Source organism: Anolis sagrei, chromosome 4 (assembly GCF_037176765.1).
Source record: "Anolis sagrei isolate rAnoSag1 chromosome 4, rAnoSag1.mat, whole genome shotgun sequence".
In the NCBI taxonomy this organism is placed as follows: Eukaryota; Metazoa; Chordata; class Lepidosauria; order Squamata; family Dactyloidae; genus Anolis; species Anolis sagrei.
This window is the reverse complement of record NC_090024.1, coordinates 242,889,906-242,914,857: the sequence shown is the minus strand read 5'-3', so window position 1 is coordinate 242,914,857 and position 24,952 is coordinate 242,889,906. Positions and strand designations below refer to the sequence as shown.

At 44.3% G+C, this 24,952-nt stretch overlaps 1 protein-coding gene across 1 annotated transcript; it reads left to right on the top strand.

The window, feature by feature from the left end:
• The first annotated feature begins 36 nt into the window (after positions 1-36).
• PLAGL2 (PLAG1 like zinc finger 2) lies at positions 37-24,952 on the top strand. The gene is made up of 3 exons (XM_060771829.2): positions 37-233; positions 16,764-17,129; positions 21,183-24,952. The coding sequence occupies exons 2-3, from the start codon at positions 16,879-16,881 to the stop codon at positions 22,387-22,389; spliced, it is 1,458 nt and encodes a 485-aa protein (XP_060627812.2). The 5' UTR covers positions 37-233; positions 16,764-16,878; the 3' UTR covers positions 22,390-24,952.

The following is a 24,952-nucleotide window of genomic DNA, read 5'->3' as shown; positions in this document are numbered from 1 at the left end:
ACACACGCTCTCAAAGGCTGAAGCATCAAAAGAGGCCTGCTCCTCTCTGGCTTCCGGTCTGGCCCGGAAGTGGCGCCATGGTAGGCCTTGAGGGGCGCGAGCGAGGAAAATAAAGGCCGCCGAGGAAGGAGACTCCGGCCATGGCGCCTCCGCCTCCCTTGGAGGCATCGGCAGGAGAGCGGCGAGACGCGGAGAGGCGGGAGAAGCCAGAGGGAGGCGCTCCCACCGGGCGGGTGAGTGAGTGAGGCCTACGGCGTGGGCAGGGCCAAGGGAGACGTAGGCCAGGCCTGGGCCAACTTGGGCCCTCCGGGTGTTTGGGATTCCAACTCCCACAATTCCTAGCAGCCGTAGGCTGCTAGGAATTGTGGGAGTTGGAGTCCCAAACCCCCGGAGGGCCCAAGTTGGCTTAGGCCTGGGCCCAGGTGTTTTGGACTCCAATTCCCACAATTCCTAGCAGTTGTAGTTCACCTACATCCAGAGAGCATTATGGACTCACACAATGATGGATCTGGACCAAACTAGGCATGAATACTCAATATGTCCAAATGTGAACATTGGTCAAATTTGGGGGGAAATAGACCTTGATACTTGGAAGTTGTAGTTGCTGGGATTTATATGACAGAATTGGACCAAACCTCCTACACAGAACTCCCATGACCAACAGAAAATACTGTGTTTTCTGATCGTCTTTGGCAACCCCTCTGACACCCTCTCGCAACCCCCCAAGGGTCCCGACCCCCAAGTTGAGAAACTCTGACCTACATCCAGAGAGCACTGTTGACTCACACAATGACTAATCTGGTTTGGTGGGTATTGGCCTTGAGTTTTGGAGTTGTAGTTCACCTACATCCAGAGAGCACTATGGACTCAAAGAATGATGGATCTGGACCCAACTTGGCACGAATACTCAAATGTGAACAGTGGTGGAGTTTGGGGAAAATAGACCTTGACATTTGGGAGTTGTAGTTGCTGGGATTTATAGTTCACAATCAAATAATATTCTGAACCCCACCAATGATAGAATTGGACTAAACTTGCCACAAAGAACTCCCATGACCAACAGAAAATACTGTGTTTTTTGATGGACTTTGGCGACCCCTCTGACACCCCCTTGCGATCCCTTCTTCAAGGGTCCCTAACCACAAGTTGAGAAACGCTGATTTAAGGTGTCCTCACTCTAGTTTGGTGTTATGACCCCCCTGAAAAAGTAGGCTGGGCTTGAAGGGACTGAAGACGGCAATTTAATTCTCCTCCCATTGCTTTCCCTGGGTCCCTTTAAGCCTGGACAGTGTGCAGAAAGGAAAGCGCTCAGCACAATCCTGGCGGCAGCTCCATGTGTCTTCCCGGCACCAGATGGGCCATGCAGGAGCATTTCCAACCAACCCACAAAGCATTGAGGCAGAACCACCATGGATAGCAGAGTTGTAACAGAATGGCAAAAAATAGCAAGCCTGGTTGTTATAATGTGGCCCATTATCTTTCCAAGGCCTTGCAGGTTCCTAGATTCTTGGGTGGCATTTGGATACTTCATCGTTCAGTCTGGTAGAGTGAAAACCCAATAGTAATAATAATAGCCTAATATTCTATTTAAATAAATATGTAATGTTCGTTTGCAGGATTGACAGAACTCAAAAACCACTGGACGAATTGACACCAAATTTGGACACAAGACACCTAACAAACCAATGTATGTCCATCACTCAAAAAAATGATTTTGTCATTTGGGAGTTGTAGTTGCTGGGATTTATAGTTCACCTACAATCAAAGAACATTCTGAACCCCAAGACACGTATCAGGCCAACAAGTGACGATCACTCATAAAAACACTGAAAAACACAGCAGAAGAGACTATTATTATTATTATTATTATTAAACTTTATTTGTACCCCGCTAGCATCTCCCGAAGGATTCGATGCGGCTTACATAGGCCGAGGCCTCAACACACAACACAACAATACAGTCCAAGCAAATCAAACAATTAAAAACAGAATAAAGCAAAGTAAACAACAAGCACAATACACTAAAACACAATAAAACTGGGCCGGGCCAGAGAATGGGTACAAAGATTAAAAGTGCTGATGTGACAGGAGGTGTATATAGTAGGCTTGGGCAATCCATGGTTCTAAAGTACTTACAAAAGTAAAGTTCTGGTGGTGAAAATTTCAGAACTCTAACAAAACTCTCAAAATTTCATAATAAATGGCAGTTCCTAATTGGTTCTGTCATTAAAATCACCAATAATGAAATAATAATTAAATTTTGAAAGTTTTGTTAGAGTTCTGAAATTTTCACCATCAGAACTTTACTTTTGTAAGTACTTTAGAACCATGGATTGCCCAAGGCTAGTATATAGGGCTTCTAGGGCAAGTGCAGTGTGCGATGTGCAGCAATCATTGGTTCTGATAAAGTGCTTATGGGACTTGGTAGTGGAGATTTCCTAGTCTGGGAAGGCGCATCGGAAAAGCCAGGTCTTCAAATTCTTTCTGAAGACAGCCAATGTAGGGGCCTGTCTAAGGGCTTTGGGGAGGGTGTTCCAGAGTCAGGGGGCCACCACAGAAAAGGCCCTGTCACGCATCCCCACCAAGCGCGCTTGTGACGCCAGTGGGATCACGAGCAGGGCCTCTCCAGATGACCGAAGTGAACGTGTGGGTTCGTAGATGGAAATGCGGTCACACAGGTAGGCTGGTCCCAAACCGTTCAGGGCTTTGTAGGTAAGCACCTGCACCTTAAATTGGGCTCGGAATATAAACGGCAGCCAGTGGAGCTCCTTGAGCAGGAGAGTTGACCTCTCTCTGTAAGGGGCCCCAGTTAGCATCCTGGCTGCTGATCGTTGCACTACAGTCAAAGAGCATTCTGAACCCCACCAATGACCAACAGAAAATACTGTGTTTTCTGATGGTCTTTGGCAACCCCTATGACACTTCCTCACAAGCCTCCCAAGGGTCCCGACCCCTAGGTTGAGAAACTCTGGGTTAGAGGGAGTCAGGAGAGAGCCTCACCAAGAGGCAGGCAGGTGCAGGTCTCTCAAGCCCAGTCGACAGGTTGAATTTGTAGCTAAGGAGAAAAGCACCCACTTTCCTTCTGGGTTAGACTCTAGACCAGTGCTTCTCAAACTCTGCTTCTCCAGGTGTTTTGGACGTCAGTTCCCAGAAATCCCTAACAAATTAAGAAAGAAATTAGAAGGAATGCAAATAATAATAATAATAATAAACTTTATTTATACCCCATCACCATCTCCCCAATGGGGACTCGGGGCAGCTAATCTGAGGCCAAGCCCAAAAATATACAGTACAACACAATAAAATACAGAATGTAAAAAACAAAACTTACACCAGAAAATAATTACAGTAGCAAAACAAAAGAATAAAGCAAATTAACACAGTATAAAATCGAACAGGATGGGCAGGCCAAATGGACGAGATAAAATGATAAAACCCTGGGTGAGGTAATAATAGAAAATGTGTAAGTGAGGGGAGCCCAAGAAGGTTAAAACAGTGGGGTAAGGCTTTCAGTTTAGGGCAGGGGAAAGTGCATCATAGGGGCAACACTATAGATGGGGCAAACAGAAGTGGAATAAATGGTCACTCTCCAAAGGCACAACAGAAGAGCCAGGTTTTCAGGATTTTTTTTTAAATCTGCTAAGGAGGGGGCTTGCCTAATCGCACTAAGTAGTGAGTTCCAAAGTTGGGGAGCCACAGCCGAGAAGGCTTTCTCCCTCGTTCCCATAAGTCTTCCCTGTGGTAAAGGAAGAGGCAAAAGGAGAGCCTCCCCAGAGGATTGATGAGGTTGTGCAGGTTGATGATAGGAGATGCAGTCATGAAGGTAGGTGGGTCCCAAACCGTTCAGGGCTTTATATTTATGTATTTATTTATTTATTTCATTTATATGCTGCCCTTCTCACCCCGAAGGGGACTCAGAGCGGCTTACAAGGTATATATACATACAATATATTATTAACATAGTACAATATCAGTTTTAAATATTGCTATATTGCACTATATCAATTATACTGTAATATTATTAGTAATATTACATGTAATATAAATATATAATTATAATATCATATCATATTATTATTAGTAGTATTATATTGCATTACATTACAATATTATAAATATTATATGTATACACAATATATTATATATTATATTATAACATATTATTAAAATAGCACAGGATATGGTGATGACCTGTACCTTAAATTGGGACCGGAAGATGACTGGCAGCCAGTGGAGCTCCTTAAAAATGGGACTTAATACACATAGACTGAGGGTCATCTTATACAATAATTTAAATATAATTTTGTGCATGAAATGTAGTTGTGTACATTGAACCATCAGAAAGTAAAGGTGTTACTATCTCAGCTATTCATGTGGTCAATTTTAGATTTTTTTCCCCAGAATTTCAGACAAGGAATGTTCCACTTGTATTCTACTTTTGTGACACAGCCCCAATCTAATCCTGCACCACCTTTAACAGCCTATGGCACCTTTGAGAACTTGTCGCTTATACTTCCATCTCTTATCAGCCAGCTACTCTCTCAAAATCTCCACAGACATAAAATAAACCACTCCATCTTTCCATTGTTTTGGTTCTTGGCCAGCTGGTTCTTGGAGTTGCAGGGCAAAAAAGTAACTTCTTCAACTCTAGTTCTGGACCTGACTTTACCGTGTGTGTGATTTGTGATTTTATGTGCTGCATTTAATAATGTTTAATGTTTTATCAGAGGAGGGTCAACTTTGATGTTCTATACTGTATTTTATCAATTGCCTTGAATTGCTGCCAACACTGTGAACCGCCCTGAGTCCCCTTTGGGGTTGAGAAGGGTGGTATACAAATATCACAAATAAAATAAATCTGGAGGTTTGCCAACTATCAAAGTAGACCATTCAGGTTCAGGTAAGAAAAAGCCTTTCTCAGTATAAAGGGGATTTCTCCACCAAGAGAGTATCATATCGACTTAAGTCTAAGGTGCTATTAAATCTAATATTTCAATTTTCAAACCCCTGAAACCAAAACAAAGTATTTGCTGATAAATCTAATAATGCACATCAGCCAAATATTTGTCTCTTTGTCATTTGGCAAAAAGGTGTGCATTACATTTGCTGTAGGCTTAGAATTGCTTCTTTCACAACAAAGGTGTTAGATTACCAAAGCTTCCAGCAACAGAAAATAAACCTTGAGGTGCATCTATGCTGTAGAATGAATCCACTTTAACTGCCCTGGTTCAATCCTGTGAAATTATGTAGTTTTACTAGGTCTTGAGTTTTCTCTGCCTTAGAAGGCTGATGCCTCACCATACTACAAATCTCAGGATCGAATAGTTTGTTTTTGTTTTTTTGTCGTGTCAGGAGAGACTTGAGAAACTGCAAGTTGCTTCTGGTGTAAGAGAATTGGCCGTCTGCAAGGACGTTGCCCAGGGGACGCCTGGATGATTTGATGTTCTATCATCCTTGTGGGAGGCTTCTCATGTCACTGCTTGAGGAGCTGGAGCTGACAGAGTCAGCTCATCCACCTCTCCCCAGATTCGAACCTGCTACCTGTGGGTCTTCAGTCTAATAGTATTAAGCCATGGCAATTAAATTTGAGATGACATCCCTCAAATAGGAGCTCTTGAAGAACGTCCCCTTTCGCATTGGCTCAATACTAAGATTACCATATTGTGCTAATCTAATGAGCACTTTAATTTTTGCAAAGTAATTTAGCCAAAAAAAAAGAGCATTAGATTTAAGTAAATATGGTAGTTATCTGATATTATCCCTTTATCTCCTTGAATATTCCCTCAAATATTTCTGTTGAAAATGGGTGCATGCATTATCATCTGTCGTTTTGACAGCAGGTGTAAGCCGTGACATAATTGTGTGGAGTTTACCATTTTGAATCCACACAATTATGTCATGGCTTACACCTTCTGTCAAAAAATGCCCACCTTTGCTATACAAGCTCACATAAAAGCACCTTTTGCTGCTGTTTCCTTATGTGCAATTCGCAGTCTCGGTTCTGCAGAAAGGATGTGCATTAACCACTTAACCAATATTTTAGCTGCCCAAGACCAAGTAGTTACGGCAATTTGATGCATTTTAATGGTTTGGTAAATTGCATATATTAATAACTGTGTCTTCACAACTGCTTACTGACATAAGAATTGTCCTTGAAAAGGTTGCCCCACCCTTAGAGGAATTACTTTGTTAAGGATTCTTATACTTTTATTGGGCATTGCCTCATGTATAGGTTTCCTTAGTTACTATTTTAGCATTTCTTTAGTACAGATGTACCTTATGGTCATGTTAGTCTGGGATGTTAGTATGCAAAAGGATCTAGTAGCCCCTTTGAGACTGACTGTAAACTCTGTAGATGCATCCCTTGGCATTGGTTCTTTTAACAGAAAAATAGTGGATATAATAGGAAAGAAAGAACAATTCAGCATATTTTAGGAAAAAAAGGTGTTCCATGAAAGCTAGCAATATGCATATGTGAAGAAAAACAACAGATCAGATAAGCATAGCATATGTAATCGGAAGCAACATTAATCTAGATACCTCTTTGAAAGCTTACCCAAGGATGAGATTTTCATTTATCGGTTCCACTAAACTTACGATTTCCATTTTGGTGGGTATACATATAGATCTCTGTTTTTAATATGCTGGATCTTACTAGTGAGACTAGCTTCCCCTTTTCTCTCTGATTTGCAGTTCCTACATACCTTATCAGAGTCATAAGAGTGGAAAGAGACCACAAGGGCCATTGAGTCCTATCGCATGCAGGAACACAATTAGGGTTCCAAAGACTGCTTGCCTTGCCTATTGTGAGAACGAGTGTGGTGTGGTGGTTTGAGCTTTGGACTCAGACTCTAGGAGACACTGGTTTGAATCCCTGTTTGGCTGTGAAAATCCACTGGGTGACCTCTTAGCCTCAGAAGAACAATTCTGGATAAGTCATACTCTCTTGGCCTGTCTGAACAAACCTTGCCAATAAACTCCGTAATAGTGTTGTTTTAGGCTTGTTATGAGTCAGAAATTATTTGGAAGTGTATAGCATCAATCACAGTCAGCAAGAGTGAATTCCTACTCTTTTTGAACTCGAGTTCATTTTCCGGTCCCAATTCAAGATGCAGGTTTTGACCTAGAAAGCCCTGAATGGTTTGGGACCCACCTACCTGCGCGATCGCATTTCCGTCTATGAACCCAGACGACCTCTTCGATCTTCCGGAGAGGCCCTTCTCTCGCTCCCGCCCTCATCGCAAGCGCAACTTGTGGGGACGAGAGAGAGGGCCTTTTCTGTGGTGGCCCCTCAGCTTTGGAATTTGCTCACCAGAAATATTAGGCAAGCCTCCATCCTGGCAATTTCCAGGAGGAGCCTGAAAACGTGGCTGTTCGAATGTGCCTTCAGTGATTGAATATATGATAATCCCTGACCAAACTTTGCATAAGATACCCTCAGAAGCACTTTATTTTCTGGTTTGTGCAATTAAATCAAACCTTACCCCCCAGAATCCCCTTCCTGATATTTTACATGGCCCTATCTCCCAATGTTTTAAAATTTTAATCTTTGAATTTGGCCCTGCCCACTGTGATAATCTTTAGTGTTTTAATGTTTTGATTCTATATTGTTGTGTTGCTTATTTATATTGGTTTTGTATTTTATGTTATTTTATTTTTCTGATTTTCTGTTGTGTTTTTCTGTTATATTGTGTTTACTGTATTGATGGGTGTGGCCTCATGTAAGCCGCCCTGAGTCCCCTTGGGGAGATGGTGGCGGGGTATAAATAAAGTTTTGTTGTTATTATTATTGTTTATGACACACATACATTCTGCATCAAAAGCCTTTGTTTCTTGAGCCCCCCCTTCACAATTTTCTCAGTGTCAGTACTACATAGCCATCTAAACAGAGGAAAAGTAGAGCTAGGCACTTGCAAAGCTCTACTATTTATTTATTTATTTACTTTATTTGTATACCGCACTCTCTCAGCCCATAGGCGACTCAGTGCGGTTTACAACAGGTCAATATACAAAGTGCACAACATTAGCATTTAAAAACAGTAACTAAGACAACTACATCAATATAACAATACATCAGTACATCAATATAACGTCAATACATCCATATAACTAACCCATCACGTCTCATCAGTAAAGTCATAATCTGATTTCCTCATCCATTATTCCAGTTCCAAGATCAATCAGTTAATTGCACTGCTTAATTAAACGCCTGTTCAAAGAGCCAGGTCTTCACTCTTCTTCTGAATGCCACCAGGGAGGGGGCCGATCTAATGTCTGCGGGAAGGGCGTTCCACAGCCGAGGGGCCACCACTGAGAAGGCCCTGTCTCTCGTCCCCGCCAGCTGTGCCTGTGAGGCTGGCGGGATCGAGAGCAGGGCCTCCCCGGATGATCTTAGTGTCCTAACTGGTTCATAGGGGGTGATGCGTTCGGACAGATAGGTCGGGCCAGAACCGTTTAGGGCTTTAAAGGCTAAAGCCAGCACCTTGAATTGTGCCCGGTAGCAGATTGGCAGCCAGTGAAGCTGGCGCAACAGAGGAGTGGTGTGCTCCCTGAGTACCGCTCCTGTTAACAACCGCTCCTGTTACTACTGTCAGAAACCTTATTAATTGAACTATGTCTGGATTGCTTTAAGTATTGATGTCTTAGCATTGTTTATGTGTTGCCTTACAACTAGGGATCAGTTGCTTGACACACCTATATCATCTCATACAACTCCTTGAAGGGTTATGACATGGCTCACAGTTTGAATCTTTGTAAAACCTATTTTACTCTGCCATCTTGCCAATCTTGTAACTCCCAAATAACTGTGGTTGTACTTCCATCTTCATTAATCCCCCGGATGCTAAATTACAGTAAATTAGCCTCAAAAGATGTTGCTTGATACCATCATTCCCCTTCCCCTAGTCTAGTGATTCTCAACCTGTGGGTCACAGATGTTTTGGTCTTCAACTCCCAAAAATCCGAACAGCTGGTAAATTGGCTGGGATTTCTGGGAGTTGTAGGCCAAAACTCCTTGAGGACCAGTGCCCTAGTCTATAACATAAGTATCTCTCCATCCTATGGAAACCTGGAATTTGCTCTTTCCTGGGGCATTCACATTTCTTTGCCAGAGAATTCTTACTTTGACTATAAATCTCACAATTCTGTAAGATGCAGTTCTGTTAGTTAAATTGGTGCCAAAGTCCTGTAGTTATACAGTGTGAGAGACTTTGGTCTCTCCCTTTTGCAAGTGTGCTGTCCCATGCGCTGTTCCACTGTGGCCGGGAGAGGGGAGGGCAGGAGAGAGAGAAGCGCTTCAGCTCTGGCCGGGTGCCCACCTCCCTGGGAAGATCATGTGGCCTTGTCCTGCTTGACCTACTTGGATGGGAGCACTTGGCCCAGCTGAATGGCAGCCTGCCCTGTCCGCTTGCCAGATTCTTAGGCAGATGTTAAAGCACACAAATCATATTAAGGAAGGGGGTGGGGGGTGGAATCCCTAACAGGTGACGCAATAGGGAATTCCGCTTCAATATAAATCCAGAGCAAGCTTTATGAATTAAAAAAAAAAACCAGTCAAATGCAGGATTTGGATTGAGAGGGTGGCATGAGGCATTAGTCAGATTGTTGATTCAGTCTCTAACTCTGGAAAGATGTGCTTTTTTTTATTTATTTGTATTTATTTACGACATTTATATGCCGCCCTTCTCACCCCGAAGGCGACTCAGAGCGGCTTACAAGGTATATATACATACAATATATTATATTATTAGCATAGTACAATATCAGTATTATATATTGCTATATTGTACTATACCAATTATATTGAAATATTAGTAATATTACATGTAATATAAATATATAATTATAATATTATTTATTTAAAACTTTTATATCCCAATCTTCTCACCTCCGTAGAGGGACTCAGACCGGCTTACAGCAAGGTTTCAATGCTACTAATACAATTTAAAGCATCATACAAAAATGCAAGATTAAAATACATATAGATAAAATACATATATAATTATAATGTAATGCAATATAATACTACTAATAATATGATATTATAATTATATATTTATATTACATGTAATATTACAGTATAATTGATATAGTGCAATATAGCAATATTTAAAACTGATATTGTACTATGTTAATAATATATTGTATGTATATATACCTTGTAAGCCGCTCTGAGTCCCCTTCGGGGTGAGAAGGGACGGCATATAAATGTCGTAAATAAATAAATACCAAATTGCCAAGGTAAAATCATGTTCAACTCAGTCCGCATATGTGGTCACTCACTTTGGTCTGTAATCAGTCTCAGCCATTATTCTGGGAATGCTTCGTTCCATAACCAGGATTTCACTAGCCTCCTGAAGGACAAGAGGGAGGGGGCAGATCTAATCTCACTTGGGAGAGAGTTCCATAGCCCAGGGGCCACCACAGAGAAGGCCCTGTCTCTCGTCCCCACCATATGTGCTTGCGAAGGTGGTGGGACCGAGAGCAGGCCTCTCTGGAAGATTTTAATGTCCTTGATGGTTCATAGAGGAGAATACGTTCGGACAGGTAAACTGGGCCGGAACCGTATAGGGATTTATAGATTAAAACCAGCACTTTGAATTGTGCTCGGAAGCTAATTGGTAGCCAGTGGAGCTGGTGCAGCAAGCAACACTTCCCATTGAAATACTAATAAATTTATATTTGTTAAAATTGTTCTTCATTTTAATTATTGTATTGTTTTTAAGTGGTTTTTGCACTACGAATAAGATATGTTCAGTGTGTATAGGAATTCATTCATGTTTTTTTCAAATAATCTGGTCCTCCAATAGGTCGGGGACTGTGACCTGGCCCTCTGTTTAAAAAGTTTGTGGGCCCCTGTTCTAGAGGCATTCTCTCCTGACGTTTTGCCTGCATCTGTGGCAAGCATCCTCAGAAGTAGTGAGGTCTGTTGGAACTAGGAAAAAGGATTTATATATCTGTGGAATGTCCAGGGTGGGACCAAGGACTCTTGTCTGCTGGAGCTAGGTGTGAATGTTTCAACTGACCACCTTGATTAGCATTTGATGGCCTGGAAGTGCATGGGGCAGTCTTTTGTTGAGAGGTGATTAGATGTCCTCTGTTGTTTTGCTGTTGTAATTTTAGAGTTTCTTAATACTGGTAGCCAGATTTTGTTCATTTTCATGGTTTCCTCCTTTCTGTTGAAATTGTCCACATGCTTGTGGATTTCAATGGCTTCTCTGTGTAGCCTGACATGGTGGTTGTGAGAGTGGTCCAGCATTTCTGTGTTCTCAAATAAAATACTGTTTCCAGGTTGGTTCATCAGGTGCTTTGCTATGGCTGACTTCTCTGGTTGAAGAAGTCTGCAGTGCCTTTCATGTTCCTTGATTTGTGAGTTGGAAAATGCTACCTTTGGTGGTCCCTCTGTAGACTTGTCCACAGCTGCATGGTACACGGTAGACTCCTGCAGAAGTGAGAGGATCCCTCTTGTCCTTTGCTGAACGTAGCATTTGTTGGATTTTCCTGGTGGGTCTGTAGATAGTTTGTATGTTGTGTTTCCTCATCAGATTCCCTCTGCGGTCAGTGGTTCCCTTGATGTCTGGCAAGAACACTTTTCTTCTGGGTGGATCTTTGTCTTCACTCTCGTGGCTTCTTCTCGGTCTTGCAGCTCTTCTGATGTCTGAGGTGGAGTCTCCATTGGCCTGGAGAGCCCAGTTGAGATGGTTCCATTCATCTTGGAGATATTTCAATGTCCTAGCCATACAAAGGAACAGTGAAGATGTGTCTCAAAGCCGAGATTAGGATTTTAAGCTCCTTTCTCGTGGTCATATAGAAATTATACTTTGGTAAAATTTAATTCCAGTCTATACCTCAATCCTGTACACTTCCATTTGGAAACAAGTCTCATTTCTATGCTTAGATTGGCAATTCAAGAGTGTGATTCTGGCTGTACAGGCTTTTTTGTTCTCTGAATGGCTCTCTTTATTCTTCACTCCTTTCTTTCTTCGAGAATGCCAGAGCAGCTCCTCTGGGCACACACAGAGCAGCTTGTGTGGTCTTTTAGCTGAGCAATGATCAGATTCACAGCTCACTCTGGGATTCGGTCATTCACTCGGGCCAGTCATTCCTGTCCCAAAAAGTATTTTTTAGTGGCAGAAATGTGCTGCAGCGCTGGCTGTCAGGAGTTAGTGTTATGCAGAAGGAGGGTGGGGTTTTCAATGCTTCAATGCTTTCTCTTAGAAAGAATCTGTGCAAGATCACTCACAGTGTTTCCATTTCTGAGATGAAATTTGAGTTTTAAAGTGGATTAGAAGAACTGGAATGCTATAGCTCTGTATGTATAGCACTTCTCCCCAACGCCAACGGTCGCTCTGGGCCAGAGTGAAGAGAGAGGGCCAGGGGACAGTTCCACCTTGTCTCCTGTGCTATTCTAGTAATATAATATAGTGTATATACGTATAATATTTATAATATTATAATTAATGCAATATAATAATATGATATTATAATTATATATTTATATTACATGTAATATTACTAATAATATTACGACATAGTGGTATGGTGCAATATAGCAATGTTTAATGCTGATATTGTACTATGCTATAATATATAATATATTGTATGTAATATATACCTTGTAAACCGTTCTGAGTCCCCTTCGGGGTGAGAAGGGCGGCATATATAATAAAAATAAATAAATAAATAAATAAATAAATAAATAAATATGTATTCCTGCTAAGTCCTATATCCCCTGGCATCTTTTGCAGGGAATCCAAATTTGTATCAAATAAGCAAGATGAAGCCAAAGGTTTTCATGGCCAGAATCATTGGGTTGCTGTGACCACTCTAGAGTGGCTGGACCACTCTAACAACCATTATGTCAGGCTACACAGAGAAACCATTGAAATCCACAAGCATGAAAGGAGGAAACCATGGAAATGAACAAAATCTGGCTACCAACATTTTTTTAAAAAAGAAACTCTAAAATCAGGACAGTAAATAAAAGAGCAACACCCAAAAGGCAGGGGAATTCCAGACAGTAATCAATCAGGGCCAGCTAACACTTCCCAACAAAGGATCCCCCAAGCAGCAACCAGTCAGGCTTTGAAACTGCAAAGCCATTCAATGCTAATCAAGGTGGCCATTTGCAACATTCGCACCTGAAAGGGGTGACATGTTTGTTACAGAATTCTATATGAATTTTAATATAAACTAGCGGTCCCCTGCCACGCGTTACTGTGGCCCAGTCTGGTAATCTGGGGTCCTTTTCAAATCTTAATACTGCATCTCTCATATACACATTAGTTTGTGTGTGAATGGCTGGATGGCCCTTTGTCAGGAGGGCTTTGATTATGTTTTCTTGGCCTGGTGAGAGGAGTTGGACTGGATGGCCTTAAGGTAGCATTTCTCAACCTGGGAAGTCAAGACCGCCGGGGGGGGGGGGGTGTCACCAGGGAGGTGGTACTATATCTGTCATAAACGTGTGTGTGTGAATCATATATATTTATCTATATCTATGGCTGGATGGCTCTTTGTCAGGAGGGCTTTATGTTTTCCTGCTATGGTGAAGGGAGTTGGACTGGGTGGCCTTAAGGCAGCATTTCTCAACCTGAAGTTTGGACCCCTGGGGAATGGGTTGCGAGGGGGTGTCAGAAGGGTCACCAGAAAACCACCAGAAAACACAGGGTTGTTAGGTGTCTTGTGTCCAAATTTGGTACCAATTCATCCAGGGGTTTTTGAGTTCTGTGAATACCACAAACGAACATTACATTGAAGTCCCCCAGCTTGTCCCCCAGCTTGTCCACGCCGAGACCGCCTTATCGGGAGCGGCTCAGGACTTCATGTCTGCCATGGCAACCATGGGGCTGTCCCAACAGGTATCTGGCCCCACCCACAGTGCTGGACACACATTGGACTTGGTTTTCTGCCAGGGATGGGAGGAAGGTGGCGGTGTTGAGGAGTTATCCATCTCTCCGTTGCCATGGACCGACCACCACCTGGTCAGCTTTAGACTAACTGCACCCCCTAACCTCTGCAGAGGTGGAGGACCCATTAAGTTGGTCCGCCCCAGGAGGCTTATGGATCTGGATGGATTCCTGATGGCTCTTGGGGAATTTCCCGCCGCCTCGGTTGGTGATCCTGTCGATGCCCTGGTCGCTCTCTGGAATGGGGAGATGGCTAGAGCAATAGACACGATCGCTCCAGAACGTCCCCTCTCAAGTAGCCGAGCTAAACCAGCTCCTTGGTTCACTGAGGAGCTGGCAGCGTTGAAGCGAAAGAAGAGGGAACTAGAGAGCGTGTGGCGTTCGAATCCGAGCGAGCCAAATCGAACACGGTTTGTGTCCTTTTTAAGGGCATATGCCACGGCAATAAAAGCCGCAAAGAAGACTTTCTTTGCGGCTACTATTGCGTCTGCAAAGAACCGTCCGGCTGAACTGTTCCGAGTTGTCAGAGGCCTTTTAAAACCCACCATCCAGGATGGGTGCCCTGATGACACGGCAGTTCGCTGTGAAGCCTTTGCTCAGTTCTTTGCAGACAAAGTCGCTTTGATCCGCTCTGGGCATTTGATCCGACCAGGGCATCGACAGGGCATCGACAGAGACACCATATTAACGGCAGTCTCTGAGGATGTAACATGAGCATCTGCTTGTCCGGTTTTGATGGATTCATTTCAATTGGTTCAATCTGAGGATGTGGACAAGGTGCTTGGAGGAATGAGAGCTACCACATGCATCCTAGACCCCTGCCCATCCTGGCTTCTGAAGGAGGCCAGAGGGGGATTGGCCGAGTGGGTGAAGGTGGTGGTTAATGCCTCCCTCCGGGAAGGCAAAATTCCAGCCAGCTTAAAGCAAGCTGTAATAAAACCGCTGTTGAAAAAAACATCACTGGACCCCACTCAATTCGTCAACTTTTGGCCTGTTTCCAATCTCCCCTTTTTGGGCAAAGTCTTGGAACGTGTGGTGACCTCACAACTCCAGGCATTCTTGGTAGACACGGATTATCTGGATCCGGCACAGTCTGGCTTTAGGCTGGGGCATGGTACCGAGACAGTCTTGGTCGCCTTAGTGGATGATCTGCGCCGGGAGCTCGACAGGGGGAGTGTGTCCCTGTTGGTGCTGCTGGACCTCTCAGCGGCCTTCGATACCGTCGACCACGGTATCCTTCTGGGATGCCTCGCGGTAATGGGTCTTGGAGGTACTGTTCTGCAGTGGCTCCGCTCATTCCTCGAGGGCCGGTCTCAGAAGGTGTTACTGGGAGACTCCTGTTCAACCCCACAACCTTTGTCTTGTGGGGTTCCTCAGGGTTCAATACTGTCTCCCATGTTGTTTAACATCTACATGAAGCCGCTGGGTGAGATCATCCGGAGTTTCGGAGTGCGATGTCATCTGTACGCGGATGATGTCCAACTCTGTCACTCCTTTCCACCTGCTACTAAGGAGGCTGTCCAGGTCCTGAACCGGTGCTTGGCCGCTGTGACGGTCTGGATGGGGGCGAACAAATTGAAATTGAATCCAGACAAGACAGAGGTACTCCTGGTCAGTCGTAAGGCCGAACAGGGTATAGGGTTACAGCCTGTGTTGGATGGGGTCGCACTCCCCCTGAAGACACAGGTTCGCAGTTTGGGTGTGATCCTGGACTCATCGTGGAGCCTGGAACCCCAGGTTTCAGCGGTGACCAGGGGAGCATTCGCACAGTTAAAACTCGTGCGCCAGCTGCGCCCGTACCTTGGGAAGTCTGACTTGGCCACGGTAGTCCACGCTCTGGTTACATCCCGTTTAGACTACTGCAACACTCTCTACGTGGGGTTGCCTTTGAAGACGGCCCGGAAGCTCCAATTAGTCCAACGCTCGGCAGCCATGATACTAACTGGAGCGGAGCGCAGGGAGCATACCAGCTGCTGCACCAGCTCCCCTGGCTGCCGATCTGCTACCGGGCTCAATTCAAAGTGCTGGCGCTGGCCTTTAAAGCCCTAAACGGTTCTGGTCCAACTTACCTATCCGAACGTATCTCAGCCTATCAGCCCACCAGAACCCTAAGATCTTCTTGGGGGGGGGGGCTGCTCTCTATCCCACCTGCTTCACAGGTGCGGCTGGCGGGGACGAGAGACAGGGCCGTTTCTGTGGTGGCCCCGCGGCTATGGAACGCCCTCCCCATAGAGGTAAGATCAGCCCCCTCATTGATGGTTTTCCGGAAAAGACTAAAAACTTGGATGTTCGAGCAGGCGTTCAGTTAACTCAGTGCAATAAGTGTAATGATTGAAAGACTGGCAATTTGGACGACGAAACTGGATCGCGATTTTAGTCAAGAGATGAATTGGTTGTTTATTGATATATGTATTGTGGATCGTGTTTTTATGCTTTTAAACTGTATACTGTTGTTTGTTATAAGTTGTTGTAAACCGCGTTGAGTCGCCGGCTAGGCTGAGAAACGGCGGTATGCAAGTATAGCAAATAAATAAATAAATAAATTTATATAGACAAGCTTGACAATAGATTTCCTTCATGGTTTTGTGAGCAGCACACTGAGGACTCAGAAAGTTTCAGGTGCTTCTTAAAATTTGATTCTGAAGTCTGAGAATTTAAAATGTCTTCCAAGGACAAAAAACTGGGTCAAGAGTCCTATTTTCTTTCTTTCTTCATGTCTTCCGAAGACTACAACAAATAAAATTACAAAATAAAAAGAAGTGATAATACTCCAAAACAGTGATTTCCTTTGGGGACACATATGTATGCATTTGAGTATGTATGTATTTGTTTTCCTCAAGCATGTCATTGGTCCTTCCAGGTGGAGACCTCCTCCTGTTGAAACTTCTGAACAGTGTTGGTAGAGGTGACTGTGCCAGTGAGATGCCCAAAGACAGGAGTTCTCCTTCGTATGGCCCTCCTCCAGCCGGCCTGCCATGACCGCCTTCTTCACCAGCGTCCCCAATTGGATTCAAGATGCAAAGCAGGAGGAGGAGGAGGCAGGCTGGAAACTAGTGCCCCGGCCCAAGGGCCGAGAGAGCGACCTTCAAGGGAGATGCCAGTATGACCTGTCGGGTGCCTCCTTCCCCAGCTTGGATAAGCTGAGAGCAAACCCAGAGCAGAGACCCTACTGCTGCCCACAACTGCACTGCGGCAAGGCCTTTGCCTCCAAATACAAACTGTACAGGTAGGTGGGAACAAATATTTATTTATTTACAGCTTTTATATCCCGCCCTTCTCACCCCGCAGGGGACTCAGGGCAGATTACAGTGTACACATATATGGCAAACATTCAATGCCAATTTTTGACATACAAACATATACAGACATACACAGAGGCTATTTAACTTTTTCTGGCCGCCAGGGGAGCTGTCACTTTCATCGTCCATCTGCGACGCTGATGAAGCACTTCCGCATTCCCCGCATGCTTCCCCGCTGGAATGCTTTGCTGGAGTCTTCTTTATGGCTTCATAAATCAGTTAATTTAGCCTCCCCACACTTTAAGGTGGTACCTAATTTTCCTACTTGACAGATGCAACTGTCTTTCGGGTTGCAAAGGTCGACAACAGGCTACACACAATTGGTTGGAAACCCACTCCAACCCGGGCTGGCTTCGAACTCATGACCTTTTTGGTCAGAGTGATCTTAATGCAGCTGACACTCAGCCAGCTGTGCCACAATCCCGGTGATCAACAGCCCATAATCCCCCCATATTTATTCATTTATGAGCTGCAGTTCTAAAAGCTAGAATAAAATCCTAAAGACTAGGCATGGTCCATGAAGTCACAAAGAGTCGGAAACGACTGAACAACAACCAAGGCATGGGCAATCCTTGATTCTAAATGGTTCTAAAGTACTTACAAAACTACTAGAGGGTTCTGGTGCTTTATTTCTAAAGTGTTGCTAAAGGTGGTGCTTTGCTTCTGAAGTGTTGCTAAAGTTCTGGTGGTGAAAATTTCAGAACTATTTATTTGTTTACTGTGTTTGTATACCGCCTTTCTCAGCCAATCAGCGACTCAGGGCGGTTTCCGACAAATCAGTATACATAAAAACATAATACCAATTAAAACAATAATATAAAACATCACAACAGCAATAAAAGCAACATCATTAGCGTCTCCTCATTATAGAGCGTTGTCCAGTTCCATTGTCAAGTCAATTCAATTTCCTATATTAGCTACTTCTAAAGTGTTGCTAAAGTTCTGGTGGTGAAAATTTCAGAACTATTTATTTATTTACTGTATTTGTATACCGCCTTTCTCAGCCAATCGGCGACTCAGGGCGGTTTCCAACAAATCAGTATACATAGAAACATAATATCAATTAAAACAATAAACAGTATAAAACATCACAACAGCAATAAAAACAACATCATTAACGTCTCCTCATTATAAAGTATTGTCCAGTTCCATTGTCAAGTCAGTTCGATTTTCTATATTAGCTACTTCTAAAGTGTTGCTAAAGTTATGGTGGTGGAAATTGCAGAACTCTAACAAAACTTTCCAAATTTCATTATTTTGTTATTGGCGATTTTTATGACAGTACCAATTAGGAACTGCTATTTATACTGGGTGCAGTGCCTAAAGACCTTGGCGTGCACTTAAACACAATTGGCGCTGACAAAATTACCATCTGCCAGCTGCAAAAGGCCACCTTACTGGGATCTGCATGCATTATTCGCAGATACATCACACAGTCCTAGACACTTGGGAAGTGTCTGACGTGTGATCCAATTCAACAGCCAGCAGAGTGTCTGCTGTGGACTCATCTTGTTGTGTTTCAAATAATAACAATAATAATAATAATACTAATACTTTATTTGCATTCCGCCCTATCTTCCTGAGGGGAAACATGAGAGATCTAGTGGAAGACATCTGAATCTAGATTAATAGCATACACTTCTTTTTCTGTTAGGATTGGAAAATTATAGGCTGCATATCACACTGATCACGAGCAGTTTAACGTTTTCCACAGTGTTTTGCAGTAGGTTAAGGCCAATGAACCTGAACATCCTTCAGTAAACACCAGTGTAAATACAGTATTGGTAACGAAATACAGAGATAAGTATTTGGGTGGTAATAGGATAATAGAAAGTGTTCCAGTGTGGTGTGATGTTTTGCATGTGAGTTTAAAGTCAACCCAATGGCAAACTCACACTGAGGAAATATACTCAAGAAAACTCTGCGATGGGATGGCGTAAATCTGATTTATAATTCTTGGTAAAGAGCAGAATTCCTAGCAGAAAGGATAAAACATGTAAAAGGAGTGAAAATAATTTGCAGAGTTAACAGCGAATGTGGCTCATTTATGATTTGGATGGCCTTAAAAGAGCTGTCCTGGGTCAGACCTTCCTGATCCAGAGCTCTCTTCATGCAGATGCCTTTTGGGAAATCCAAAGCCAGGCATGAATGCAACATCCTTCTCTTGCCCACATGCTTTGGCAACTGGCATTTGGGAGAACAGTACCTCTGACCTTGCAATTGGTATCAATAGCAGTTACTGATAGTACTAGCAGTCACATGTTATTAATGAATATCCGAAGGTGAGGCGTATTGTTCAACCATGTGTTGCTTGGCCTCCTTCAGCCCCATATCTCTCTCAGGAGAGCAAGAGCTCTTGAGCGAGTGGGTTTATTAATAAAAGACCCTGCTCATAAATGTACAGCAGAGTAACTTAGCAGCAGCGTGACCCAGCATCAGCAGTCCCAAGTGATAAACATAACAAAAACACACAGACCAAAGTTATCTCTTCCATAGGTGGCTTTTCTTTGTAGCAAAACAATATGGTTGCACTGTTTACAAGAACAAGGTTTCCGTAACACAAAGTTCTTTACACTTCCTCCTTTGCTTCCATGTTGGGCTTCTTTCTCATGCAGATAAAACAGCTTCACTCTCACAGAGCCTCTTCTCACACCAAAGTTAATACAGGAGCTTCACACAGTAGCTTTTTACACACAGCAGCCTTTACACTGGAGCTTCCTCTCACCGAAGGGTCTCACACCAGGCCTTCCTCATACTGAGGCCTACTAACACACTGAGGCCTTCTCACACTGAGGGCTGTCTCAGACTGAAGCCTCTTCACACTGAGGGCTACTAAGCTAGAGGCACATCTGCTTATATAGAATGGCAGGTTTTGCTGATACATTGCATCCATTTAGCCCTTGACTCACTTTTTTGTAATTAAAATACTTACTGTATATACTTGAGTATAAGCCTAGTTTTTCAGCCACTTTTTTAGGCTGAAAAAGCTCCCCTCGGCTTATACTCGAGTCAAGGTTATTTATTATTTTACTCTGGTATTAGTATTATTTTTATTTCATGTATTATTTTACTCTATTATTATTACATTTACAGTATGTTACCCTATTATTATTATTATTATTATTATTATTATTATTATTATTATTGTTTTGCACTATTTATGATTATTGTTACATTTATTATTTTACTTTTAGTATTGCATTTATTATTTTACTCTGTTATTATTACATTTACAGTATGTTACCCTATTATTATTATTATTATTATTTTATACTATTTATGATTATTATTACATTTATTATTTTACTTTATTAGTATGACATTTATTATTTTACTCTATTATTATTACATTTACAGTATGTTACATTATTATTATTATTATTATTTTATACTATTTATGATTATTATTACATTTATTATTTTACTTTATTAGTGTTGCATTTATTATTTTACTCTATTATTACATTTATTAGTCCATTATTACTGTTATTATTGCATTTCCATTATTTTACTTTATTATTATTATTATTATTATTATTACGTTTTTTATTTTACTCTATTATTGTTGGAAGGATACGTAAGTATATTTACATTGAAGGTGAGAATAATGATTTAATCAGAGTTGGGCAGTCTTCTCTCAAATTACAGTTTTATGTAAATATTCAAAAACATTTCACCTCCTGATGCCTCAATTAATGTAATTTTATTGGTATCTATTTTTATTTTGAAATTTACCTGTAGTGGCTGCATTTCCCACCCTCGGTTTATACTTGAGTCAATATGTTTTCCCAGTTTTTTTGCGTAAAATTAGGTGCTTCGGCTTATAGTCGGGTCAGCTTATACTCAAGTATATACGGTAGTTAATTTTTAATATTTCTGACAAGAGCTCTGTTTGCAGAAGCTGGATCTGCCCAGCTTTTGTGCTTGGGAGGCATTTTCAATCCTGACTTTCTCTCTCTCCTCTTTTTTCCCCCGGCAAGGCACTTGGCCACCCACTCTGCCCAGAAGCCCCACCAATGCATGTACTGTGAGAAAATGTTCCACCGCAAGGACCACCTCCGCAACCACCTCCAGACGCACGACCCCAACAAGGAAGCGCTTCACTGCCCCGAGTGCGGGAAGAACTACAACACCAAGCTTGGCTACCGGCGCCACCTGGCCATGCATGCTGCTGCCAGCGGCGACCTGAGCTGCAAGGTGTGCCTGCAGATGTTTGAGAGCACCCAGGTCCTGCTGGAGCACCTGAAGGCCCACTCTCGGAGGCCCTCGGGCAGCGTGAAGGAGAAGAAACACCCGTGTGACCACTGCGACCGGCGCTTCTACACCCGCAAAGACGTGCGGAGGCACCTGGTCGTCCACACGGGCCGGAAGGACTTCTTGTGCCAGTACTGCGCCCAGCGCTTTGGCCGCAAGGACCACCTGACCAGGCACATGAAGAAGAGCCACTCGCAAGAGCTGCTCAAGATCAAGACAGAGCCAGTGGACATGCTGAGCCTCCTGAGTTGCAATTCATCCGTCGCCGTCAAGGAGGAGCTGAGTCCGGTCCTGTGCATGGCCTCCCGGGACGTGATGAACAGCAAGGGCTTCCCTGGGATGCTGCCCATGGGCATGTACGGGGCTCACGTCCCTGCCATGCCCGGCTCGGGGATGCCCCACTCTCTGGTCCCCAACGCGCTGCCCATGGGGATGAGCTACCCTCTGGAGCCGCCCTCCCCGCCGCAGCCTCCCCCAAAGTACCAGCTCGGGTCTACCTCATACCTGCCTGACAAAATCCCTAAGACAGAGGTGGACAGCTGTTTGGCAGAGCTGCCAGGTGGCCTGTCTCTGGCGCCTGGGGAGCCCTCCTCCTCTTCCCCTCAGCCTCTCACCCTGGAGGAGACGCTGCTCTCCAAGAGTCCCGCTTCGCTTTCCGAGGCTCTCTGTGCTGCTAACATGGACTTCTCCCACCTCCTGGGCTTCCTCCCCTTGAACCTGCCTTCGTGCAACCCGCCCGTTTCTTCCGGGGGGCTGGTCATGGGCTATTCGCAGGCGGAGACCCAGTCTCTCCTCTCCACTTTGCCACCTCAAGAGTCTCCGGGAGGCGCCGCTGCCTCCTTCGGCTTCGGCGCCCTCCATTCGTTGCCTTCGGTCTTCTCTCCTGGCTTGGGCGCCACCACCTTGCCCCGTTTCCACCAAGCATTCCAGTGAGAGGCGGAGGACGGAGCTGAGCGTGTGCGGATGGGGTGCAGCGGAGGCGCCCGTTGTGTTTGTTGTCCTACCGACCCAGGGGCTGGAAAGGCTTCCGGAAGGGCTTGCCGGTGGACTGGAACTGCCGCGTCACACTAGAGTGTGTGCCCCAGCCCTGGACAGCGAGTAGGTTGCAGCAGATAGAATTTCAGGTATTTTTTTTCACCTCCCAACTTCATTCATCAATCAGGAGCTACCCGTCTCAGTGACTTTCCAGCCTCCTTCCACTTAAGAGAGTGTTTCCTCTCAAAGTTTTGCATTTCAGTGTCTTGGTCCATAGGGCAGGCTGAAAGCGTTGGCCTCGTGTCTGCCTGCCCTCCATCCCTCCTCCGTCGTCTCTGCCGGTCATTCCTGCCGTGCTCGGTCCCTGGCATGGACAGGCCCAGTGCCGCTTTCTTCAGAGGCGCTTCGCAGAGACTCCTTCCGGCAGAATCATGTTTACGCAAATCCCCCGGACCCCTTTCCCCTACCATTTTACCAATCAGGAAGGGCCAGGAGCACATAATCGCTGTGTCCTGGCCTCGCTCGCACACTGTTTACACTGTGGAATCGGCTCACACCGATTGCACTTCACTACTACTTCCATTTCTTCCCCTGTGGGGAAAATAGAACTGACTTTGGATTGCCTCACCTTTTGCCAATTTAGCAGTCTACGCTGTGAGTAACCCCCCCCCCCCAACTTCCCTTAGATTGTCAGAAAGGATGGTCTTGCTTGCGTCTGTTTGTCTGAGAGCAGCGTTGGGACAGGGGTGGCTGGGTGGGGGGGGGAAGCAGCGTTGTTGTCGGGGGACTCATCCTCTTCGTATCTAGCACTCTTTGTCTTGGGAGATTCGTGATTTCTGAATATTCAAGCACAAACAGACAAGACTTGGGGAAAATTACAATGGCCTTGCTGGCTGGGAAGTGGGTGGGGTGGGGGAGAGGGTGTCCTGGGAGTGGTCATCCCAAAATGTAACCTTCCCAAGCTCTGTGAGTGAGTTTAGTGCAGGTAGGAGCAAATTTGGATCCTCCAGGTGTTTTGGACTTCAACTCCCAGCATTCCTAACAGCCTCAGGCCCCTTCCTTTCCCCCCTCAGCCGCTTAAGCGGCTGAGGGGGGAAAGGAAGGGGCTTGAGGCTGTTAGGAATGCTGGGAGTTGCAGTCCAAAACACCTGGAGGGCCCAATTTTGCTCCTACCTGGGTTAGAGAGATGATAGTGACATTACAGCTCCGTACCTCTACGTACCAAGAAGAAACTGGGTGGTTCCACCCTCTGCGTTTCGGCTTGTTGTGGTCCCTGCTTTGGAAGTCCTTCCCACAGAGCAAAATGTGTTTGCCTTATAGGCAGAGTAGACAAGAGACTGGACAGACGCGACTGTCAGAGGCTGCTTGGCCATCTGTTAGGAGTGTTTTGATTGTGTGTTCCTGCGTGGCAGGGGATTGGACTGTGGATGGGCCTTGGGGGTCTCTTCCAACTCTAGGATTCTATGAACTGGCCCTGTGATGCAGCCTCATAATAATAATAACAAACATTATTTAATATCCCGCCCAATGGGGACTCGGGGTGTCTTACATGAGGCTCAGTAACATTGATCCCAATTGCCTCTCAAGGGAAAGTGGGATAAGACTTGTAGGTGGGCAAGTTTAACTCTCTGGGGTGCTTTGTCTGCACCCTTCCCTCTCCTTGCAACCTTGTGCAACCTCCAAGCCTCTCCTACTCCTTTGCATCACTTTGGGCCATTGCAGCCCATTCTGAGTTACCTTTAAGGCCTTCTGTCCCTTTGTCTTGCATGACTGCCTTCTGCTGTTTTCTGCACATTTGAGAGAACACAGCTGCAACTGGGATAGTCGTGGCTGAGAAGGTGCTTCTCTTGGAAGTTTTGCTAGATCTATCTATGCACAGATATCTATATTGCAATGTAACGAAAATAGAAATTGACAATACAAAAACATTTTTTAGTCTCGCTTTACAGTCCCAACTGGGTTCTAATTATTACTATACTGTAACTCCTAAATATAGTCCGCATAAATATCAAAAGGAGAATAGTACTAATGAAGTACTAATTCAAAATGCTGGGTTTGACCTATAAAGCTCTATATGGTTCTGGCCCAGCTTACTTGTCCGAACGCATCCACCTCTACGTCCCATCTCGTAATCTAAGATCAGCCGGGGAGGCCTTTCTCTCACTCCGGTCAATTGCACAAATGCGTCTGGCAGGGACGAGAGGCACGGCCTTCTCGGCGGTGGCCCCTCGCCTATGGAACACACTCCCAAATGAGGTAAGGTCTGCTCCCTCCCTCCTGGCTTTCAGAAAGAAATTAAAATCATGGCTTTGGGACCAGGCCTTCGGACAGTAGATGTTTGTAGAGTTTTAAAGGACATGGACTAGAATGACAATACTAGTGTATTGAATATAGGAACATGGATCAACAGATTATGAGATTAGATCTTGAATCTACCTATGAGAAGCCAATGAGATGTTTTCAGTGGTTCTCAACCTGGGGTCCCCAGATGTTTTTGGCCTACAACTCCCAGAAATCCTAA

Coding starts and splice junctions, on each gene's coding strand:
- PLAGL2 (XM_060771829.2), top strand. CDS start 16,879: ATGACCGCCTTCTTCACCAGCGTCCCCAATTGGATTCAAGATGCAAAG. Junction 17,130..21,182: donor TCCAAATACAAACTGTACAG/GTAGGTGGGAAC, acceptor TCCCCCGGCAAG/GCACTTGGCCACCCACTCTG.